Raw genomic sequence first — 17,505 nt, forward strand, 5'->3', positions numbered from 1 at the left:
GAGGCATCTTGACTGTTTTCGAGAGCTCTCGGAGGGGCTCGGCTCATATATCATCATGTTAATGCAAGGTTGTTCTTGAACCATATGTATGGCCAAGTTGCACCGCACACCAACAATCGCCCACCGAGCAATTCTTTCCAGTCCCTTCCCCTTTGCTCTTGCTACAGTTGAGAGAGGCGAGTGAGAGGGCGAGCGTCCCCGCCGGCGGTCTCTCCCGCCTCCGATGGCCTTCGGGGCATCGCGAGGTGGCGGAGACCGTTGGCCTCTTGCCGGCTGGTGGTGGGGTGGGGAGTAGTTTAGGTCCTAGGGTTTCTAGGGTTAGGTTTCCGGCGTCAACGTCGAGGCGGCGGCGGTGTCAAGGAACAACGTCCTCCCGTGCTCTTCCCCGTCTCGATGGCGTTCCGCTCCGACGCCGTCGACGTGCGCGTGGAGGAGGGGCTCCCGCGTGGATCCCCTGTACAGGAGTCCGTGGCCGGCGGCTCGTCGGCGGGTGACTCTGCTGGCTTTTTGCTCGATGGATCCAGGGCAAGCTGCGGGTTTAGTGGAGGTTGGGTGGCCGGATATGGCTCGGCTTCCCCTCGGCAGCGGCGGTCGTCGATGGCGAGCGCGGATCTGGGAGTGTCGGTGTTTACCGCCAAGTCTGCTCAGAGATACCCTTAGTAGTAGGATTTGTAGGTAGGGATCGACGGCTCCGGAACTCGATAGTGCAAGGAACACAAAGATTTAGACAGGTTCGGGCCGCGAGTTGCATAATACCCTACGTCCTGTGTGGTGGTTTGTATTGCCTTAGGTGTAGATGTCTTTTGAGGGGGTCCCTGCCCGTCCTTATATATCCGGGGGGATAGGGTTATATGGAAAGTCCTAGCTGAGTACAGTTGAAGCCCTTCTATAACACGATCGGGTAGTTTTCTTGTACTGCAGCTAGTTCTACGCCTATTCGGATAGTTACAAAAGAGATAAGGTACATCCATGAACTATCCCTTACTCTAGAACATTCTATGTCTATAAGTAGTCCTGCTGCCCCGGGTCTGACAGGGAGTTGCTGAGGTCAGGGCGTGTCCCCGGTTGATGGGTTACTGCCGACGGCGACTTCTACTGCGACTCCTTCCAAATCCAGGGTGCGATGGGGCCTCGGCAGCTCACGGTGAAGCTCGGCTTCATCCTCGACGGCGATAGCTGGCGACAACGAGGTTGGCTGCAGGGTATTCACGAAGGTTCCAGGGACTTCTTTGCAATTTCTTTTTTGGTTAGGGTCCTTTGTGAAGTATGACTGTATCAGCTTTCTCTGTATCCTCTACGTATGTCTCTGTATGCGTATGAGTACTTGTACGTCTTCCTTATCTAAGAATATAGATACATATTATCAAAAAAAAAAATGTATGGCCAAGTTGGAATGAAGAAGATGTGTCTGGCAAGTGGCTTGGGCCAGAGAAATGATGCTGATGAGTTTTCGTTTGATATATGTCAGGGGATTTCTGTTACTCGTCGTTCTGATTATCTGGTGGAGTTGCTTACTATTCTGCTATCTGCCAGTGATAGATACTAGCTGGAGAGGCGCCAAATCAGCCCGTTACGAGAGAGCACTGGCAAAAGCCCGGCCCATAGCGGACAGCCAACAAGAACCGAAGAAGGATTGATTCATTACTCCAGGAAATTTTTTTTGATTCCAAACACAGTATATCAAGGTGATACATCCCGGGCATTTTTTCCTTCCTTCCTTGTTGGCTGTCTAGACACATCCCGGGCATTTTTTTTTGAAAAAGGGAAATTTTATTGATTCCAAACACAGTATATCAAGGTGATACATCGTTTTGAAATTTTCCCGACCTCTGCATAAACAGCACACAGCCTAAAAGAGTTTGACAAATAACCTTCTACACTAGTGACTGTCAATTCTAAGACTAGACCGCCATCCATGTGCCCGGGCAAAAAAATCCTTGGCCACCTGTGCCAAGAAATGAGATGCCGCTACAAGCTTGTCCTGCAAGGTATGCTTCTGAAGTATAGCCCACGAACGGAGCCAGTGCGTAGTTGAGTAGATGACCTGCAAAAGGAATATTTTTTTGTTATCAAATACCACAGCATTTCTGCATAGCCAAACAGACCAACACAAAACTACCGCGCCCAGAAGTACTAGTGGCTTATATTTTTTAGAAATTCCATTGAGCCAGCTCCCAATCATACTAGGCATATTATGAGGTTTTGGTATGTCCCATGCTGCATAGACCGAAGCACATACCATCCTCGTGAATCGGCATTCAGAAAACAGATGTTGTATCGTTTTTTTTTTCATGACAGAAACAGCGCTGTTGGTTCCCCTACCAATTCCGTTTTGCAAGATTATTCTTTATATGAATAACGCCTCGTCTAAGATACCAGATGGAGAACCGAGCTGGGGCTCGGTTGGTCAGCTGAGCTGGGGCTCAGACTGCCCGCCGCGGTTCGAGTGCTGGCTCAGCGCGGCGCCTCATCTCCTTCTTAAATGATCTGCCAGAGCTCCGGGCCTCTTTCAAAAAAAAAATCAAATGAATATTTTATCTTGAGTGGGGTTTTTAATTTCCATATTTTCTTGTTTAGATTAAGAGTGTTCTGATTGTTTAATCCCAAATAATATGATTTCACCGAAAAAGCACTTGTCTGGTCTAATTTCCATTTGAAGTCATTCCTTTCTTGGCTTAGATCGATAGTTGATAGACATGAAATAAAATTGTTCCACATCATCAATTTATTGCCAGTCAGATCTCTACGAGGAGAGATTCGGGACTTGTGTACTTAGTACATCAGCCACCGTATCCTGCTTCTTTCTAACTATATTATAAACACATCCCCTGCATGGCTGCATCTATCTATCTATCTATTGCCGAACCATGGCAGAACATTTCCTGCTGTAATGTAAATGTAATAACGACAACAATGCATCGGCGCAGTAGCATGTTCATGCTCGTGTTGGTTCATGTGCTTGCATCTTCTCTCAGATCAGACGAGTGCCTAATTTTTGGTGGCCCATGCGGTGGTCCTGCTCGGAGCTAGTACTGTCTCTGCTTGGCGAGAACCAGCAGGCTGCTGTGTCGTTGGACGGATCATAGCTAGTCTCATAGACGACGACGAGCTTTATTTATCAATCCTTTCTTGCTGCTGCCGATGGATGGATGGATGGATCACCACCCAGCCATATGATGGTGAGGGCCGCGTGCGATGAGATGGATGATATCTTTAATTTCCTGAACATGCATGCTGCAGGCTAGTCGACAGGCAAGATTTATGCCCATCTTTTCTTTCTGCTCGCTATCCTGAATTCCTGATCCAAAACCGCCAAACTAAAGCTTTTTTTTTTGGGAGGGGGGGGGGGGGGGGGGAGCAGATTGACAGCAACTGAAGAAATTGAAGGACCTGTATGCTGCGGCAGTTTCCCCTGCATCCTGCCTGCAGTTTCACTCTCTGCAGGGATCCCAAACCTCGTGAAGGAAGGAAGCAATGCAATGCAGACTGCAGAGCGAGTCCTCCTGGAGATGGATGGAGCCTGGAGCCAAGCCCTGCGTGACAACAAGACAGATGCTTCCAATCTTGAACTTGCCCTTGCTTGCATTGGGCCGTTTCTGGTCTGAGTCGGATGATTTCATCTGAATCGATGCGCACATTCATTCATTCTACCTGGGTGGGACCTGGCCGCTGCATGTTTTCTCTGGGTGTTACCTTATTTTAGGTTGGGCATCCCGATAAGGAAGGAGTAAGATTGATTGATTGATTGATCTGTGCGGTTTCATTCTTTCATGCGTGAAGCTTGGCGCAAACTAATATCGGTCGCCTCCGTCCGCAAGGGAGAACACGGTTGCTGTTACTTGTTGCCAACACCGGAAGGCCTCCGACCCGGGGGGGTCATTCCTCCGCCATCCACTGATCGATGCAAGCGTTTCCGTCGTCTTCTTCCTCCTCTGGCACTGCTGAGTGGTGACGACCCATCTGCAATTTATCATTGGTCGGCGCGGCAGAAATGTGGAGGGACGATGGTGGTAGAGTCGTGCATCGAGTAGCTAGCTAGGCTGGGTCGGTTGGCAGCGACCTGTGCCTGGATCTGTACATGCCCCTCGCGTAAACGCCTCGCTAATCCACTCATCCATTTGGCCACTCATCCATTGGATTGGCCACGCATCATTAACCTCCCGCCGTCTTGTCCGGCCCGCCCTGCCACCGAATTATCGAGTGCTACAAGGATGTTAATTAGTGATCTTTAGATGCACCTCCGATCCTTTTTAATTTAAAATTTTATACTACTTCTTCAAAATCAAATTCTATTTTGCAAAATTAGTACAAAATTTTGAAATAAAAAGGATTGGAGGTGCATCCAAGGACCACCAATTTGCATCTCTAAGTGCTACTTCCTCACTGTTAGTTTGTTTTTTTCTTTTTATAAGAGTTTCCTCACTTTTAGTTGCTGCATCTGGCTGCTGCGTAGTAGTAGTACGGAGTACAAACTACTCCAATGCAAGTACTCAACTTTTTTTTAAAAAAAAACTGAACTAGACATGTGGATGAACTTTTTTTTGTAATTTTGGATTGGAAATGTGGGTACTGACTGATGGATCGATTTCTTTTACACCAAGCAAGCTATTCGTTCGTTCATCAAAATCCGGGCATGTCCTTGTGTACGTACTCTACTCTTGCATTGCATCCATTCGGGCTTGGCTCAACACTCATCATGTACTGATGAGCTAGATCTTGCCCGCACGCAACATCATCCTCGCTCATCCATGCTACTCACCGTCCGTCCCGGCGGCCATGCTATATAAGGACACCCTCGTCGCCATGGCAACCACACCTCCGATCCTCACAAAGCAAGCAAGCAACCACTGCTCCATTGCCAGCTAGCCACACAGTCACACACACGCAGCCTCGACCAAGCAGTCGCTACTGGTAGTGCTGAGCCAGCAGGCAGCAGGAGCTGCAGCAGCGATGGCGAGAGCGCTGGTGCCGGCGGCCATGGCGGCCGCGACGATGGTGCTGCTGCTGCTGGCCGCGGCGCCGGCGCCGGCGGCCGCGATCGACTTCGGCGCGGAGGACCTGGCGTCGGAGGAGGCGCTGTGGGCGCTGTACGAGCGGTGGCGCGGCGTGCACGCGGTGGCGCGCGACCTGGGCGACAAGGCCCGCCGCTTCAACGTCTTCAAGGAGAACGTGCGCCTCATCCACGACTTCAACCAGCGGGACGAGCCCTACAAGCTCCGCCTCAACCGCTTCGGCGACATGACCGCCGACGAGTTCCGCCGCCACTACGCCGGCTCCCGGGTCGCGCACCACCGCATGTTCCGCGGCGACCGGGCCGCCGGCGCCGGGTCGTCGTCCTTCAGGTACGCCGCCGCGCGCGACCTCCCGGCCTCCGTCGACTGGCGCCAGAAGGGCGCCGTCACCGACGTCAAGGACCAGGGCCAGTGCGGTGCGTGCGTGCGTTCGTTCCTGATGATCTCATGCATCATCTCCTTTCGATCTTCTTCGCCGACCATGATGATCTACCTATCGAAGAATCCCAATCCATGATTTGCGCGTGTGCAGGGAGCTGCTGGGCGTTCTCGACGATCGCCGCCGTGGAAGGCATCAACGCGATCGTGACCAAGAACCTGACGTCGCTGTCGGAGCAGCAGCTGGTGGACTGCGACACCAAGGCCAACGCCGGCTGCAACGGCGGGCTCATGGACTACGCGTTCCAGTACATCGCCAAGCACGGCGGGGTCGCCGCCGAGGACGCGTACCCGTACCGGGCCCGGCAGGCCGCGTGCAAGAAGGCCGCCGGCGCCCCGGCCGTGAGCATCGACGGGTACGAGGACGTGCCGGCCAACGACGAGGCGGCGCTGCGCAGGGCGGTGGCGCACCAGCCGGTGGCGGTGGGCATCGAGGCCAGCGGGTCGCACTTCCAGTTCTACTCGGAGGGCGTGTTCGCGGGGCGGTGCGGGACAGAGCTGGACCACGGCGTGGCGGCGGTCGGGTACGGGGTCACCGCCGACGGGACCAAGTACTGGGTGGTCAAGAACTCGTGGGGCCCCGAGTGGGGGGAGAAGGGGTACATCCGCATGGCCCGCGACGTGGCCGCCAAGGAGGGGCTCTGCGGCATCGCCATGGAGGCGTCCTACCCCGTCAAGACCTCGCCCAACCCCGTCAAGCCCCGCGCCGCCGCCTCTGACGAGGACCACCTCCACGACGAGCTCTGAAGTCTGAATCTCCGTCCTCATCTGATCGATCGATCGATCTACGATATCGATCCATCATCGACTGAATAATTAAGCACTACTTAACTTGCATTGCCTACTCTATCTATCTAGTTATATGCAAGGACTGGATCGTGCTGACTTGCACTATGTATGTAAGACTTACATTATTAAGACTTTGAGACATCTATCAACATTGCTATATGCTTATATAGTATCACGACATGCAAAGATGACTGATGGTTGGCTCACTAGAATGACAAGATTAGATGTGTTTCTCAAAGAAAAAAAAAAGAATGATTAGATGTGTTCAAAATCCTTGTTGTTGCTTGGAAGGAAGCATCATTCATGCCTGCGTGTGATGGAGACACAGAGTAAGCAACCGACCAAGGTCTCTGTCTCTCTCGCTCAGAGCAGCACAGCACGATGACAGGATGGGCCGTGTTGGGCTTAGATGGGTCGTCATTTCAGAAAGAGATGGCCCGCCTAACAATTTCCTCCTCTACCCCTAAAAAAAAAAAACTCCTCCTCTGGGCTGGCTCTCCTTCTGCCGAGTCTCCTTGTGCGCTGCTGAGCCATCTGGAATCCTCCTCTCGCTCCCCGTCTTCTCCGGCCGATTCCTCCTGCCCCTGCCTTCACCCCACCACCCCACTGCCGGCCCCGCCCCGAACCCCGGAGAAGAATCGAGACGGCGTCAACCTCTCGACCCTCCCCGTCGACATGGAGGTACTCCGCTCCATCCTCTCTTGCTTCTCCTCCCGCTCCCGCACCCGCGCCCGCGCCCAATCCGTAAGTTTCGCTTCAATTTGGTTCCCTCGTCGTAGCACTGTCCATCCTACTTCCTGGATTGCGTAACGATCGGCCCATTTGATTTCATCATGTGGTCAAGAAACGAAACCCTAGGCTCACCCTGGCGGATGGGTGTTTGTGTTGGAGAAATTTGGGTCTCAGCCTCTGCCTGCCCCAACCGCAACTGACTTGTCCAGCAGTAGTTGGAGCAGAATTGCGCTGCTCACTAGCCACTAGTATTGCAACTTGTCCGGCATAGAGTTACACACACTCGCGCCTGGTGGGTTGGTTGCGCTTGTTATCCCTGATTGCGCACGGCAATAGACTAAGATCCTCATACTCCATCAATTTCAGATGTGAGTCCACTTGTCAACCATAGAGTCTCTTCTGTTTGCCCCAAGCCCCATTTGTTGTTGCTGCGTTAAGAATGCGCAAGACGGTCAGCAGTCTGATCTCGTTCCTCCCCCTGCTGCTCCTGGTGCAGCACGCGCTGTGGTCGAGCGGGGCCAGCGACAAGAACAAGTCCATGGTCGAGCAGCTGCGGAGGTACGGGATCATCCGGTCCAGCAAGGTCGCCGAGGTGATGGAGGCTGTCGACAGGGGGCTCTTCGTGCCACCAGGCGGCTCGCCCTACTTTGACAGCCCCATGCCGATCGGGTACAACGCCACGATATCGGCGCCGCACATGCACGCGGCCTGCCTGGAGCTCCTGGAGAAGAATCTTCAGCCGGGGATGCGGGCTCTCGATGTTGGATCAGGTAAATTTTGTAATGTGTCCAATCTAGTTCCGCTATGCACTGCTAGTGCTGTTTCTCAAATCTCAAGGCAGTATTCTGTTCTCCACAGCTGCTAGTATGTTAAAGCTCTCAGCACTATGGTCAAGGCTCACTAATATATTAGAAAAGACAGTCAATTCTAGTTATATTTTGCCCCCTCAGCTGGGAGTTTTAATAACTTAGCTCCTTGTTTCAAGAAAAATAGTAATTCACAATGTCACTTGCATCTGTATATCGACTTCCTCACTGGTAGTCAGGTCCATCTAGTTCATGGAATTTGTCTGTCCACAAGTCCTTCGCGACTATCACAACTTGCACACTTTAAAGCTGGAAGGTGCTGCTGTGTGTGGCCATACATGACAGGACATTTATCCTTCCATTTTACCCAAAACCATAAAGATTGTGATTTAATCCATGTTTACATAACATTCTTTGATGACATACTGATATATGGATCCAACTTAGTGATGCATGCTGATAAGCCAGTATCGTTACTGAATGAAATGGCTAATGCCTTGGATTGTAATGTTTGTTGCTAAACTCATCGAGGTTATTTGTTTCTGAGTTTTTTTTTCCTCGAAAGACGCAGGATTTCTGAGTTTTTTTTTCAGGCACTGGATACCTAACTGCTTGCTTTGCACTGATGGTTGGATCGGAAGGGCGAGCAGTTGGCGTTGAACATATTCCAGAGTTGGTTGATACTTCTATTGAAAATATCAAGAAAAGTGGAGCAGCTCCACAGCTAAATGATGGAGCTCTTAGCATACACGTTGCTGGTAAGCATTGCTTGCTTCGCACTAGCATAGAACCTAACCATGTTGAAGCAGCAAGTATTCAACCTGTCCAATGCAGACTTTGACTTTGGTGTGTATATAATGACCTAGTTGAGTAATAGTTAAGATGAAAATATCATTTAACACAGCATTTCTCCTTTTCACTTATTGAATCAACGAACCTGCTTCAGCTAAATGAGATAGCCCTACTAGCAAAGATTTCTTCTTCTTCTTTTGTTGGTTGTCACACCATGAGGGATCTTCTCTGTTTGTGAGGTGCTGCTCCTTGGATGGGTAATTTTGCAGCAGCTGTAGAGGCTTCATGTGCATTCAGCATTGTTGGTTGTTCTTTATACCATTATTAAGACCTGATGCACTAAACAGATGTTTATAAATGATGCAGATGGCAGGGAAGGGTGGCCAGAGCTGGCACCCTATGATGCCATCCATGTAGGAGCTGCAGCGCCGCAGATCCCAGAGGCGCTGGTTGAGCAGTTGAAGCCTGGTGGCAGGATGGTGATCCCGGTTGGGACAATGTTCCAGGAGCTCAAGGTGGTGGACAAGAAGCTGGATGGCACAGTCAGCGTAAGAGATGAGACGTCTGTGCGCTATGTGCCGCTTACCAGCAAGGAAGCTCAATTGCACGCAAACTGACTGCGCTTAATGCACCACCTTGTCAGCTCAGGCCTTTGATGATTCGACTGATCGAATCATTATTGTTGTACATAAATTGATCCTACTGTGTCTAGTGCGTGCACTTTTGAAATAATGTAAAATGATATATCATCATGAAGTGATTGTTACTGTTCATCTTTTGATCTGTTTATGCTTGCGCAGCTTGTCAGTGAAATTTTTGTGGTGTTGTCAATTTGGTTGCAACTGAGAAGAGATGAATGATGAATCCACGGGTATGGTTACATAAGCATGCTGTGAGCAAACTCGGCTTGCATGGTTTCACTAAGAACCTTCAGGATATAGCGATGAGATCTTTTATGGCATCACCATATCAGGATAGTAGCCTACTTGAACAATATAACTAATAGTGTCAGCAAATATTAAGACATTAACATCAGCTGCAAAGAGCAGCATCAAAAGCCGTGTGGCAAGAACCAAACATCAGGAAGCAAAGGGAGGATATCTAGCAACTTGGCATCAGCTCCCGCAAAAGCGTCCCATTGCTCCTCTGCTGTATCTCCATGCTCGTTACTAATAAGCAGCTATCTCTCTCATATCGCAGCATCAAAAGCCCCTCTGGGGCCGCTCTGCTGCAACATTCACCCGAAGTGGGCGGCCATCCAATTCCTACAGTTCATGGTATGAGATAATTTGCATTAGATTGAGATTTAACGTTAGCCTTGCGCACTGATATTTGACTACTACTTGAGGGAGAATATGCACTTGTTGGTGTAATATTTTCAGTGTATGAATTGTATATCGTGTAGAACTGATGATGTCCTCACCTGCCCGTCGAGGGCGGAAATGGCATCGTCAAGTTCACCCTTTGTTGCCATGGTTACAAAACCAAATCCTCGTGAGCGTCCAGTTTCTCTATCATAGACAACTGTAGCATTAACAACTTCTCCATGCTCACTGAACAACTGCACCAGCCTGGAGTCATCGACTTGCCATGGCAGGTTGCCAACATAAGCTCTGAAAGCAGATGCAAATTGTCTAGGAGGTCTCTCCATGCGAGCACCCCTAGGAGATGCCCTGTTTACATTCAGGAGCCTCCCGCTAATGTCCTGTAAAAAACAATGGGTTAATCAATGTTCAGCTCAATACGTGAGATATATATGTTTTTCTACTAAGTGCAGAACTAGAACTGAAGGTGTAACATATTAAGCAATTGATGGCCAAAACTTAGAATTTAAGTCTGCAGGCTTTTGAGTGGTATATAAACATACATGTCCCTTTAGTCTAAGCTAAATTTAAAATAAGATGTTCCCAACAGGACCCCTCTTCCCATCAGCAGAAGAGATGTACACTCATCTATGTAGGGGAGAATAATGGCTTGTATTCCTCTAAATCTTAGAAGGGTGGGATATATAGTTCCTATACATTGGCCTCTAGATGGGCCTCTATACATGGGCTCACATATACACCAACACCCCCCGCAGTCTGAACTACCGGCGCAGCGGTGTTCAAGACTGGACAACAAGAAAGTACAAAGAGCAAATACCCCCCCAGCAGCCACAACTAGCCACCTGCTACGTTGAGGCTGGAGCGAAACTCCGAGAAGGTCGAGGAGGGTAGTCCCTTGGTGAAGATGTCGGCAACCTGGGAGGTGGTCGGGACATGGAGTACCCGAACATCGCCGACGGCGACTCTGTCGCGCACGAAGTGCAAGTCGATCTCCACGTGCTTCGTCCGCTGATACTGAACGGGGTTGGTGCAGAGGTACACGGCGCTGACGTTGTCGCAGTAGACGAGCGGGCTCTTGGCGAGCGGGCTGTGGAGCTCCGCTAAGAGCTGTCGGAGCCAGGACGCCTCTGCCACGCCGTTAGCGACAGCCCGGTACTCCGCCTCAGCACTGGAGCGGGAGACAACCGATTGCCGCTTGGACGACCAGGAGACAAGGTTGCCGCCTAGGAAGACGGCGTGGCCGGAGGTGGAGCGGCGAGTGTCCGGGCAGCTAGCCCAGTCAGCGTCGGTGTGTAAAGATCTCCTTGGCTTATTATTTCTCATGTCTCTATATAGGTATTCTTGTGTCTCCGCTCTGTTGAGCCTTGTTGCCATTTATTATTGCTATGTGCCCACCCGCTCCTAGACCACCAGCTCAGAGGTGGGAGAGCGGTGAAGAACCAAACCGAAGCCAGCAGTGCCACGGACGTAGCGGAGGAGACGCTTTAGTGCAGCAAGGTGAGACTTCCGGGGAGCATGCATGTGAAGACAGACCTGCTGAACGGCATATGTGAGATCCGGCCGGGTGAATGTGAGGTACTGCAAGGCACCGGCGAGGCTCCGGTAGGCAGTAGGATCAGCCACGGGATCACCCAGATCAGCAGACAGCTTCGCCTGAGTATCGACAGGAGTGGAGCATGGCTTGCAATCAGTCATCCCAGCCCGCTCCAGAATGTCGAGTGCATACTGCCGCTGGTGAAGAAACAGGCCAGACGGGCAAGTCTCAACAGTAACGCCCAAGAAGTGGTGGAGCTGACCAAGATCCTTCATAGCAAACTCCTGCTGCAGAGAGGAGATGACGCGCTCAAGCAACTGCTGACTGGAGGCAGTGAGCACAATATCATCAACATAGAGCAGCTGGTAGGCAGTCTCATCCCCACGACGGTAGATGAACAGAGAAGTGTCAGTCTTGGCCTCGGTGAACCCCAAAGTCAGCAACAACGTGGAGAACCGAGAGTACCAAGCCCGACGCGGACAGAGGAGGGTGCCGGAGAGACCCGCGGCTCCCCCTCGATGGCGGAGAGAGTCGCGGCCTGAGACGCCATCCGCCGAGTCACCATGGAATGGATATGCCGAGGATCCCGATGGACGACTGGTGGGTGGTACACCTACGGCTCGACTCGAGAGCGAGTCGGCGGAGGCGGCGGTGGCGACGGCACCGGTGTAGGCGTCGCAGGAGCCTCCGGAGCCAGAGGCGGCGCCGGTGTCGGCGCCGGTACACCTGCACCGGCTGAGCGTACCGCGGCGGCGCCGGTGTCGGCGCCGAACGATGCTGGTACACCTGCACCGTCTGAGCGTACCGCGCAGGTGCAGGAGGAGGCACCGGGGCCGCGCGTGGCACAGCAGGAGGCCCCGGGACCGCGCATGGCACGACAGGAGGTCATGGGGCTGCACGTGGCGCGACAGCGGGCACCGGGGCCGCGCGTGGCGCAACAGGGATCACCGGAAGCGGTGCCGGTGTGCCGGGAAAACCTGCAGGGAAAGGGCAGACAGGTAAAGGTGGCTGAACCACCGGGTCAGTCGGAAATAGGGACTCCAACTCGGGGTCAGGAGAAGGTGTGGAGGTGGTGGAGTAGGGGAAGGCCGACTCGTCAATTACAACATGTCGGGAGATCAGGATGCGGTGAGAGGTGAGGTCAAAGCATCGGTACCCCTTGTGGTCAGGGGAGTACCCAAGAATCACACGAGTCGAGCGGGACGCGAGCTTGTGAGGAGCAGTGGCGGAGGTGTTAGGGTAACACGCACACCCGAAGACCCGAAGGTGGTCGTAGCGAGGAGGGGTCCCGAAGAGAACGTGGTGTGGAGTGGGAGCAGAAGTAGCAGTGGACGGAAGACGGTTAATCAAGTAGGTGGCGGTGTGGAGGCCCTCGGCCCAGAAGCGCGGGGGCAGAGAGGCCTGGATCAAAAGGGTGCGCACGACGTCGTTCGTCGTGCGAATCATCCGCTCAGCCTTGAAGTTCTAAGAAGAGGTATACGGACAAGACATACGCAGCTGAACACCCCGAGAGAGGAAGAAAGAACGGAAGGTAGAGTTGTCGAACTCACGCCCGTTGTCACACTGGACGGCCTTAATGGTGAGGCCGAACTGAGTGGACACCCAGGCAAAGAAGTGAAGGAGGGTGGGGAAGGTCTCAGACTTGGCGCGCAAAGGGAAAGTCTAAGAGTAGTGTGAGAAATCATCGACCACCACCAGATAGTATTTGTAGCCAGAGAGGCTGAGAACAAGAGAGGTCCACAGGTCACAGTGAACAAAATCGAAGGCATGCGTCGCATGCGAAGAAGAAGAGGAAAAAAGAAGCCGAACATGACGACCAAGCTGGCATGCATGGCAGAGGTGCTCAGCAGGAACCCTAGTACCAGGAACATCGGTACTACGACTGAGCTGAGCTAGAACGTCGTGGCCAGGGTGACCAAGACGGCGGTGCCAGGTGGTGGAAGATGGCGTCGCGGCAAAAGCGGCAGACGAAGAAGGCGAGAGTGGTGCAGCGGAAGATGGAAGGCGAATGGCGTAAAAGGGCCACATGCTGTCACACCGCAGGAGCGGACGCCGAGAGGCCGAATCCTTTACAGTGAGGCCAGAAGAGTCAAACTTGATGGAACAAGAGTTGTCAGCTGTAAATTGACGAATGGAAAGAAATTTATGAACCATCCGAGGAGAAACAAGGACATTGGGAAGACGAAAAGAACCAGAAACAGAACCGACGGCAGTGACAGGAAGGCAAGACCCATCACCAACAATGATGGAAGAAGGACAAGAGGGGTGTGGGGGTCAGACAGAAGAGAGGATACCGGCATCAGGGGTGGTGTGGAAAGAGGCACCCGAGTCGGCGATCCACTCGGTACTGACCGGCAGCGTCCGCCCCATGGCGCTGAAGGACTGCGCCAGTGCGGCCTGGTCCCAACCCCCAGGCCAGGTCGGCTGCTGGCTGGGCTGAGCGGGCGGGGTCCAGAACGGCATGAACAGGGGAGCAGCACCGGTGAACATGGCCGCCGGCTGGGGCTGAGGACGAGGCCCCCCTGACACTGAAACGGCCACAGCGGGATGCGCCCTGACCATGGGGCGCTGAAGGATGGCCAAGGCGAACCTCCAGGGGCAAGAGCAGAAGCCGGAGTCAGGTCCGGAGTGCCTCGACGGCCTCCACCAACACAACCCGGAGCCGGAGTCGTGCCGTCAGCACCACTACCCCCCCCCCCCCCCCGCCGCCGCCGACGCCCGCGGCCTCCCCCACCCCCGGTCTGGCCGATGAGAAGAGCACCAAGGAGGGGGTCGATCCGGGGTCCAGATCCAGAGGGCGGAGTCTGGTGAGAGGACGAAGCGCCGTGCTCAGGAAGGGGGGCGAGGGGTACAAGGAAGTAGTGGTTCTCCGCGGCGACCCGACGAGTGAGAGTGTCAGCCGCAGAGCGCTCACGCTTCCAAGCGAGAGCAGCCGCGCGGATCCGCTCCTGAGCCGCTGCAGCCTCGGACTTGGCGGCGAGAGCAGCTTCGGCCGTAGCAGCGTCGACAGCGGTCTTCTGCCCGCGGAAGGCGGCGGCGGCGAACGGCGCATCCGCGGGGGGCATACCGAACCCAGGTCACGCGGGCGCGGCCACGGGCGGTGCGGGCGCGGCGCCGTGGGCGGCAGCGGCGGCGGCCCAGGGGGCGTAGCCAGGCACTCCTGCGCCCGCGGCCCCCGCGCCCTAGGCTGCGGCAACAGCGGCGGCGATGGCCTGGGCGGCGGCGGCGGCGCCAGGCACGCCCGCGCCCGCGGCCGTCGCTCCCTAGGCTACGGCGGCAGCGGCGGAGGCCTGGGCGGCTGTGGCGGCGTCGGCGGTGGGCGTGGCCAGAGGAGTGGAAGCAGGTTCGGCGGCGGCCACAAAGGCGGCGGCGTCGGCCAGGTCTGCGCCGGCGGCGGCTCGCTGCCACGCCCCCGTGGATCCGGCGGTGGCGGCGCCCAGGATGGCCCAAGGAGCGCCGGGGGCGGCGGCAGCGGCGTCCAAGGGCGGCCCCCCGCGCCCACGGCCGGATGATGAGCACTGGGGGCGGCGGATCCGGCGGGGCCCGCACCCGCGAAGCCGGCTAGGCCCACGCCGGCGGCGGCGGCCAGTGCGCCGGCGTGAGGCGGCCGCACAGAGCCCGCGCCGGCGTCCACGGCCGCGCCGACCCCTGCGCCACCAGGAACGGCGGCAAGGGCGGCGGCGGCGCCGGCCTGGGGCCACGGCCGCGCCTGAAGCAAGGGAGGCGGCGGCGGCTCCCAGGGGCCACGGCTGCGCCGTGCCGTGAGCAGAGGCGGCGCTCTGGGGCCCAGGCCGCGCCAGGCCGGGAGCAGAGGGCAGGGGAGGGAAAGAGGAGAAGGGAAGGAGGGGCGGCGCTGGCGGCCGGCCAGCCATGGTGCCGGCGGCGGCGGCTGCAGCTAGATGAGGAAGAGAGGAAGAGGGAGAAAGCTAGCTGATACCATGTACGAGAGAATAATGACTTGTATTCCTCCAAACCCTAGAAGGGTGGGATATATAGTTCCTATACATGGGTCTCTAGATGGGCCTCTATACATGGGCTCACATATACATCAACAATCTCAAGTTCTCAACCTCTGAAGACAATTAGACTTTCATGTGTAATGAAAGCATACAGTGCAGCAACTTGAGTGTGTGCAAAGAATGAGAATGAGAATTACATTGTTCAGTAGATTGCTAGTTTAATTCTAGAGAAGAACTGAGGAATGAGGGGATAGAAATGAGCTTACATAACGGTTGAACATTTCAATGGCCTTGTCAGCTTCTTCAATGGTGCTCATGGTAACAAAGCCGAACCCACGGCTCTGGCCAGACTCTCTGTTGTAGATGACCTAAAAATTTCACAAAGCGATATCACCCTTACAGCCTTAGTGTAACAAAATTTCACCAACTCAAAGTAGTGAAATTACTCCGACATTACACAACAGGAAGCATAAACATTATACAACTCCTACAGTCATTCCTCGCAACTGTAAAGACAGCAACATGCTGGGAGCTAGGATATTTCACACTGAAGTGAAGGGTAGCAGCACCAGGACACCCCCACATTGCAGCATATAAAACCATACGAAATGTACACTTGCAGACATAGCAAACAAAGTAATAACGACAACGCATATAAAATCCGACTGTAAATTTTAGCCTAGTATCTAGTTACAGGGAGTGACTGGAGCGTGATTATCACACTGACCACATGCAGGCATGCAGCTGCTGTAGATTCTAGCTTTACACAAACACAACAACCAACTGTAACGAACTGAACCTAGCACGTCACAGTTTTAAAATGGGGGAAATTCGGGCTGCGGCAGCCGGCTCTCACCTCGGCGACTTCGACGACGCCGGCCTGGTCGAAGAGCTGCGCGAGGCCCTCGCTGTCGAAGTCGTAGGGGAGGTTCCCTACGTAGACCTTGGCCTCCTCGGGCGGCTCCACCGCGGCGTACTCCCCCTCGCCGTCCCCACCCTCCTCCTCGTCGCCCGAGGCCACCATCTCGTCCTCGGCCTCCTCAACCTCCTCGTCGAAGGCCTCGCCCACCACCTCCTCCTCCTCCTCCTCGTCGGCCCACTCGACGCCCGCCTCGACGGCGTCGGAGGATGCGACGAGCGGCAGGCGGCGGGTGGCGCGGAGGAGGAGCGGCGCGGCGCGGGTGGAGGAGGAGAGAAGCGGGAGGGGGGCGGTGGGGAGGAGCTTGTGCGCCGGCGGGAGCGCGGCGTCGGCCATGGCCATGGCGAGGGAGCGGAGGGACATGGTGGTGGTGGCCATGGCGGAGGAAGGAGCGGAAGGGAAAGGAAGGGGATAAGGGAGGGATTGGTTGAACCCTCCTGATGCCCGTTGTTTTTTTTTTTTTTTTTTTGAGAGGATCCTGATGCCGTTGTTGCTCGTCCATTTTATACGCGCGTTTGGGTTTTTCCATTGGGCCCGCCGATTTTCTATGGACCTGACTTGGAGTTATGGGCCTCGCCCGAAATGTAAACTCTTGCGCGCGATATTTTTTTTCTTTTTCTATTACTCCTCTCCTGTTGCTCTTTTCATTTCTCAGCTTCCAAAACTTTTCGGGATCGCGTTGTTGCTCTACCATGTTGCGTAGGGACGAAAAAGTTTTGTTTTCAGGAAACAGAGCTTTCTGTCAATTGCTCGAAAAGATTTATGGTAAGTATAATGGTGTTGTTTAACAGGCGATCTCATACATTAAAATGTTAATAGATCAGAGCAAAATAAGCTCTCACCTTGACATAATAAAAAATATATACATAGGATGAAGTGGCACCGCCGGTCTCAGCTTTGTTTGCCTCCTTTGAGGTATTGAATCGCCATGTTTGCCTTATTGACACACAGTTCTCTTTTGTTTTCCTCATTTTGCTTGCTATTTCCAACGAAATTCTTTCTAAATATCAAAACTTGTGAATCTTTAGATCACCCTGTGGAAGGTAGGGATTGCACTAATGATCAAATATCAAAGCAAAGCAAACCAAATTATACTTCACGTGAACTGCTACTGAAATTGAAAATCCCGAAAAGAAATTTTGCAATTCCTTTTCCAACGAAGTCAACTCATGCACCACAAAGGGTCCTGATCCTCTAGG

The 17,505-nt window shown here is 53.8% G+C and overlaps 3 protein-coding genes across 4 annotated transcripts; 2 read left to right on the top strand and 1 right to left on the bottom strand.

Annotated features, from left to right (window-relative positions):
• The first annotated feature begins 4,796 nt into the window (after nt 1-4,796).
• LOC120679063 (vignain-like) lies at nt 4,797-6,417 on the top strand. Its single transcript, XM_039960558.1, has 2 exons — nt 4,797-5,428; nt 5,545-6,417. Exons 1-2 carry the CDS (start codon nt 4,951-4,953, stop codon nt 6,195-6,197), a joined length of 1,131 nt encoding a protein of 376 aa, XP_039816492.1. The 5' UTR covers nt 4,797-4,950; the 3' UTR covers nt 6,198-6,417.
• Nucleotides 6,418-6,735: 318 nt separating this feature from the next.
• On the top strand, nt 6,736-9,356 carry LOC120679064 (protein-L-isoaspartate O-methyltransferase 1-like). 2 transcript variants are annotated; one of them, XM_039960560.1, is made up of 4 exons: nt 6,736-6,920; nt 7,468-7,741; nt 8,371-8,535; nt 8,936-9,356. In XM_039960560.1, exons 1-4 carry the CDS (start codon nt 6,915-6,917, stop codon nt 9,184-9,186), a joined length of 696 nt encoding a protein of 231 aa, XP_039816494.1. In that variant the 5' UTR covers nt 6,736-6,914; the 3' UTR covers nt 9,187-9,356. The 2 variants fall into 2 exon arrangements, with proteins under 2 accessions (XP_039816494.1, XP_039816493.1); XM_039960559.1 differs by having other exon boundaries at nt 6,748-6,983.
• Nucleotides 9,357-9,429: 73 nt separating this feature from the next.
• Nucleotides 9,430-16,787, bottom strand: LOC120679066 (28 kDa ribonucleoprotein, chloroplastic-like). The gene is made up of 4 exons (XM_039960562.1): nt 16,244-16,787; nt 15,654-15,755; nt 9,993-10,274; nt 9,430-9,834 (listed from the first exon to the last, which is right to left on the bottom strand). The coding sequence occupies exons 1-4, from the start codon at nt 16,682-16,684 to the stop codon at nt 9,772-9,774; spliced, it is 888 nt and encodes a 295-aa protein (XP_039816496.1). The 5' UTR covers nt 16,685-16,787; the 3' UTR covers nt 9,430-9,771.
• Nucleotides 16,788-17,505: the final 718 nt, after the last annotated feature.

This window comes from Panicum virgatum, chromosome 6N (genome assembly GCF_016808335.1).
Source record: "Panicum virgatum strain AP13 chromosome 6N, P.virgatum_v5, whole genome shotgun sequence".
Classification (NCBI taxonomy): domain Eukaryota; kingdom Viridiplantae; phylum Streptophyta; class Magnoliopsida; order Poales; family Poaceae; genus Panicum; species Panicum virgatum.

Bases quoted from the DNA above. Each gene is read 5' to 3' on its own strand.
- LOC120679064 (XM_039960559.1), top strand. From the start codon at position 6,915: ATGGAGGTACTCCGCTCCATCCTCTCTTGCTTCTCCTCCCGCTCCCGC. The intron at 6,984-7,467 runs GTAAGTTTCGCT...CTCCTGGTGCAG, and splicing joins CCCGCGCCCGCGCCCAATCC to CACGCGCTGTGGTCGAGCGG. The intron at 7,742-8,370 runs GTAAATTTTGTA...TTTTTTTTTCAG, and splicing joins GGCTCTCGATGTTGGATCAG to GCACTGGATACCTAACTGCT.
- LOC120679066 (XM_039960562.1), bottom strand. From the start codon at position 16,684: ATGGCCACCACCACCATGTCCCTCCGCTCCCTCGCCATGGCCATGGCC. The intron at 10,275-15,653 runs GTAAGCTCATTT...TGTTTTTTACAG, and splicing joins TTGAAATGTTCAACCGTTAT to GACATTAGCGGGAGGCTCCT. The intron at 9,835-9,992 runs GTGAGGACATCA...CATGAACTGTAG, and splicing joins TTTCCGCCCTCGACGGGCAG to GAATTGGATGGCCGCCCACT.
- LOC120679063 (XM_039960558.1), top strand. From the start codon at position 4,951: ATGGCGAGAGCGCTGGTGCCGGCGGCCATGGCGGCCGCGACGATGGTG. The intron at 5,429-5,544 runs GTGCGTGCGTGC...GCGCGTGTGCAG, and splicing joins CAAGGACCAGGGCCAGTGCG to GGAGCTGCTGGGCGTTCTCG.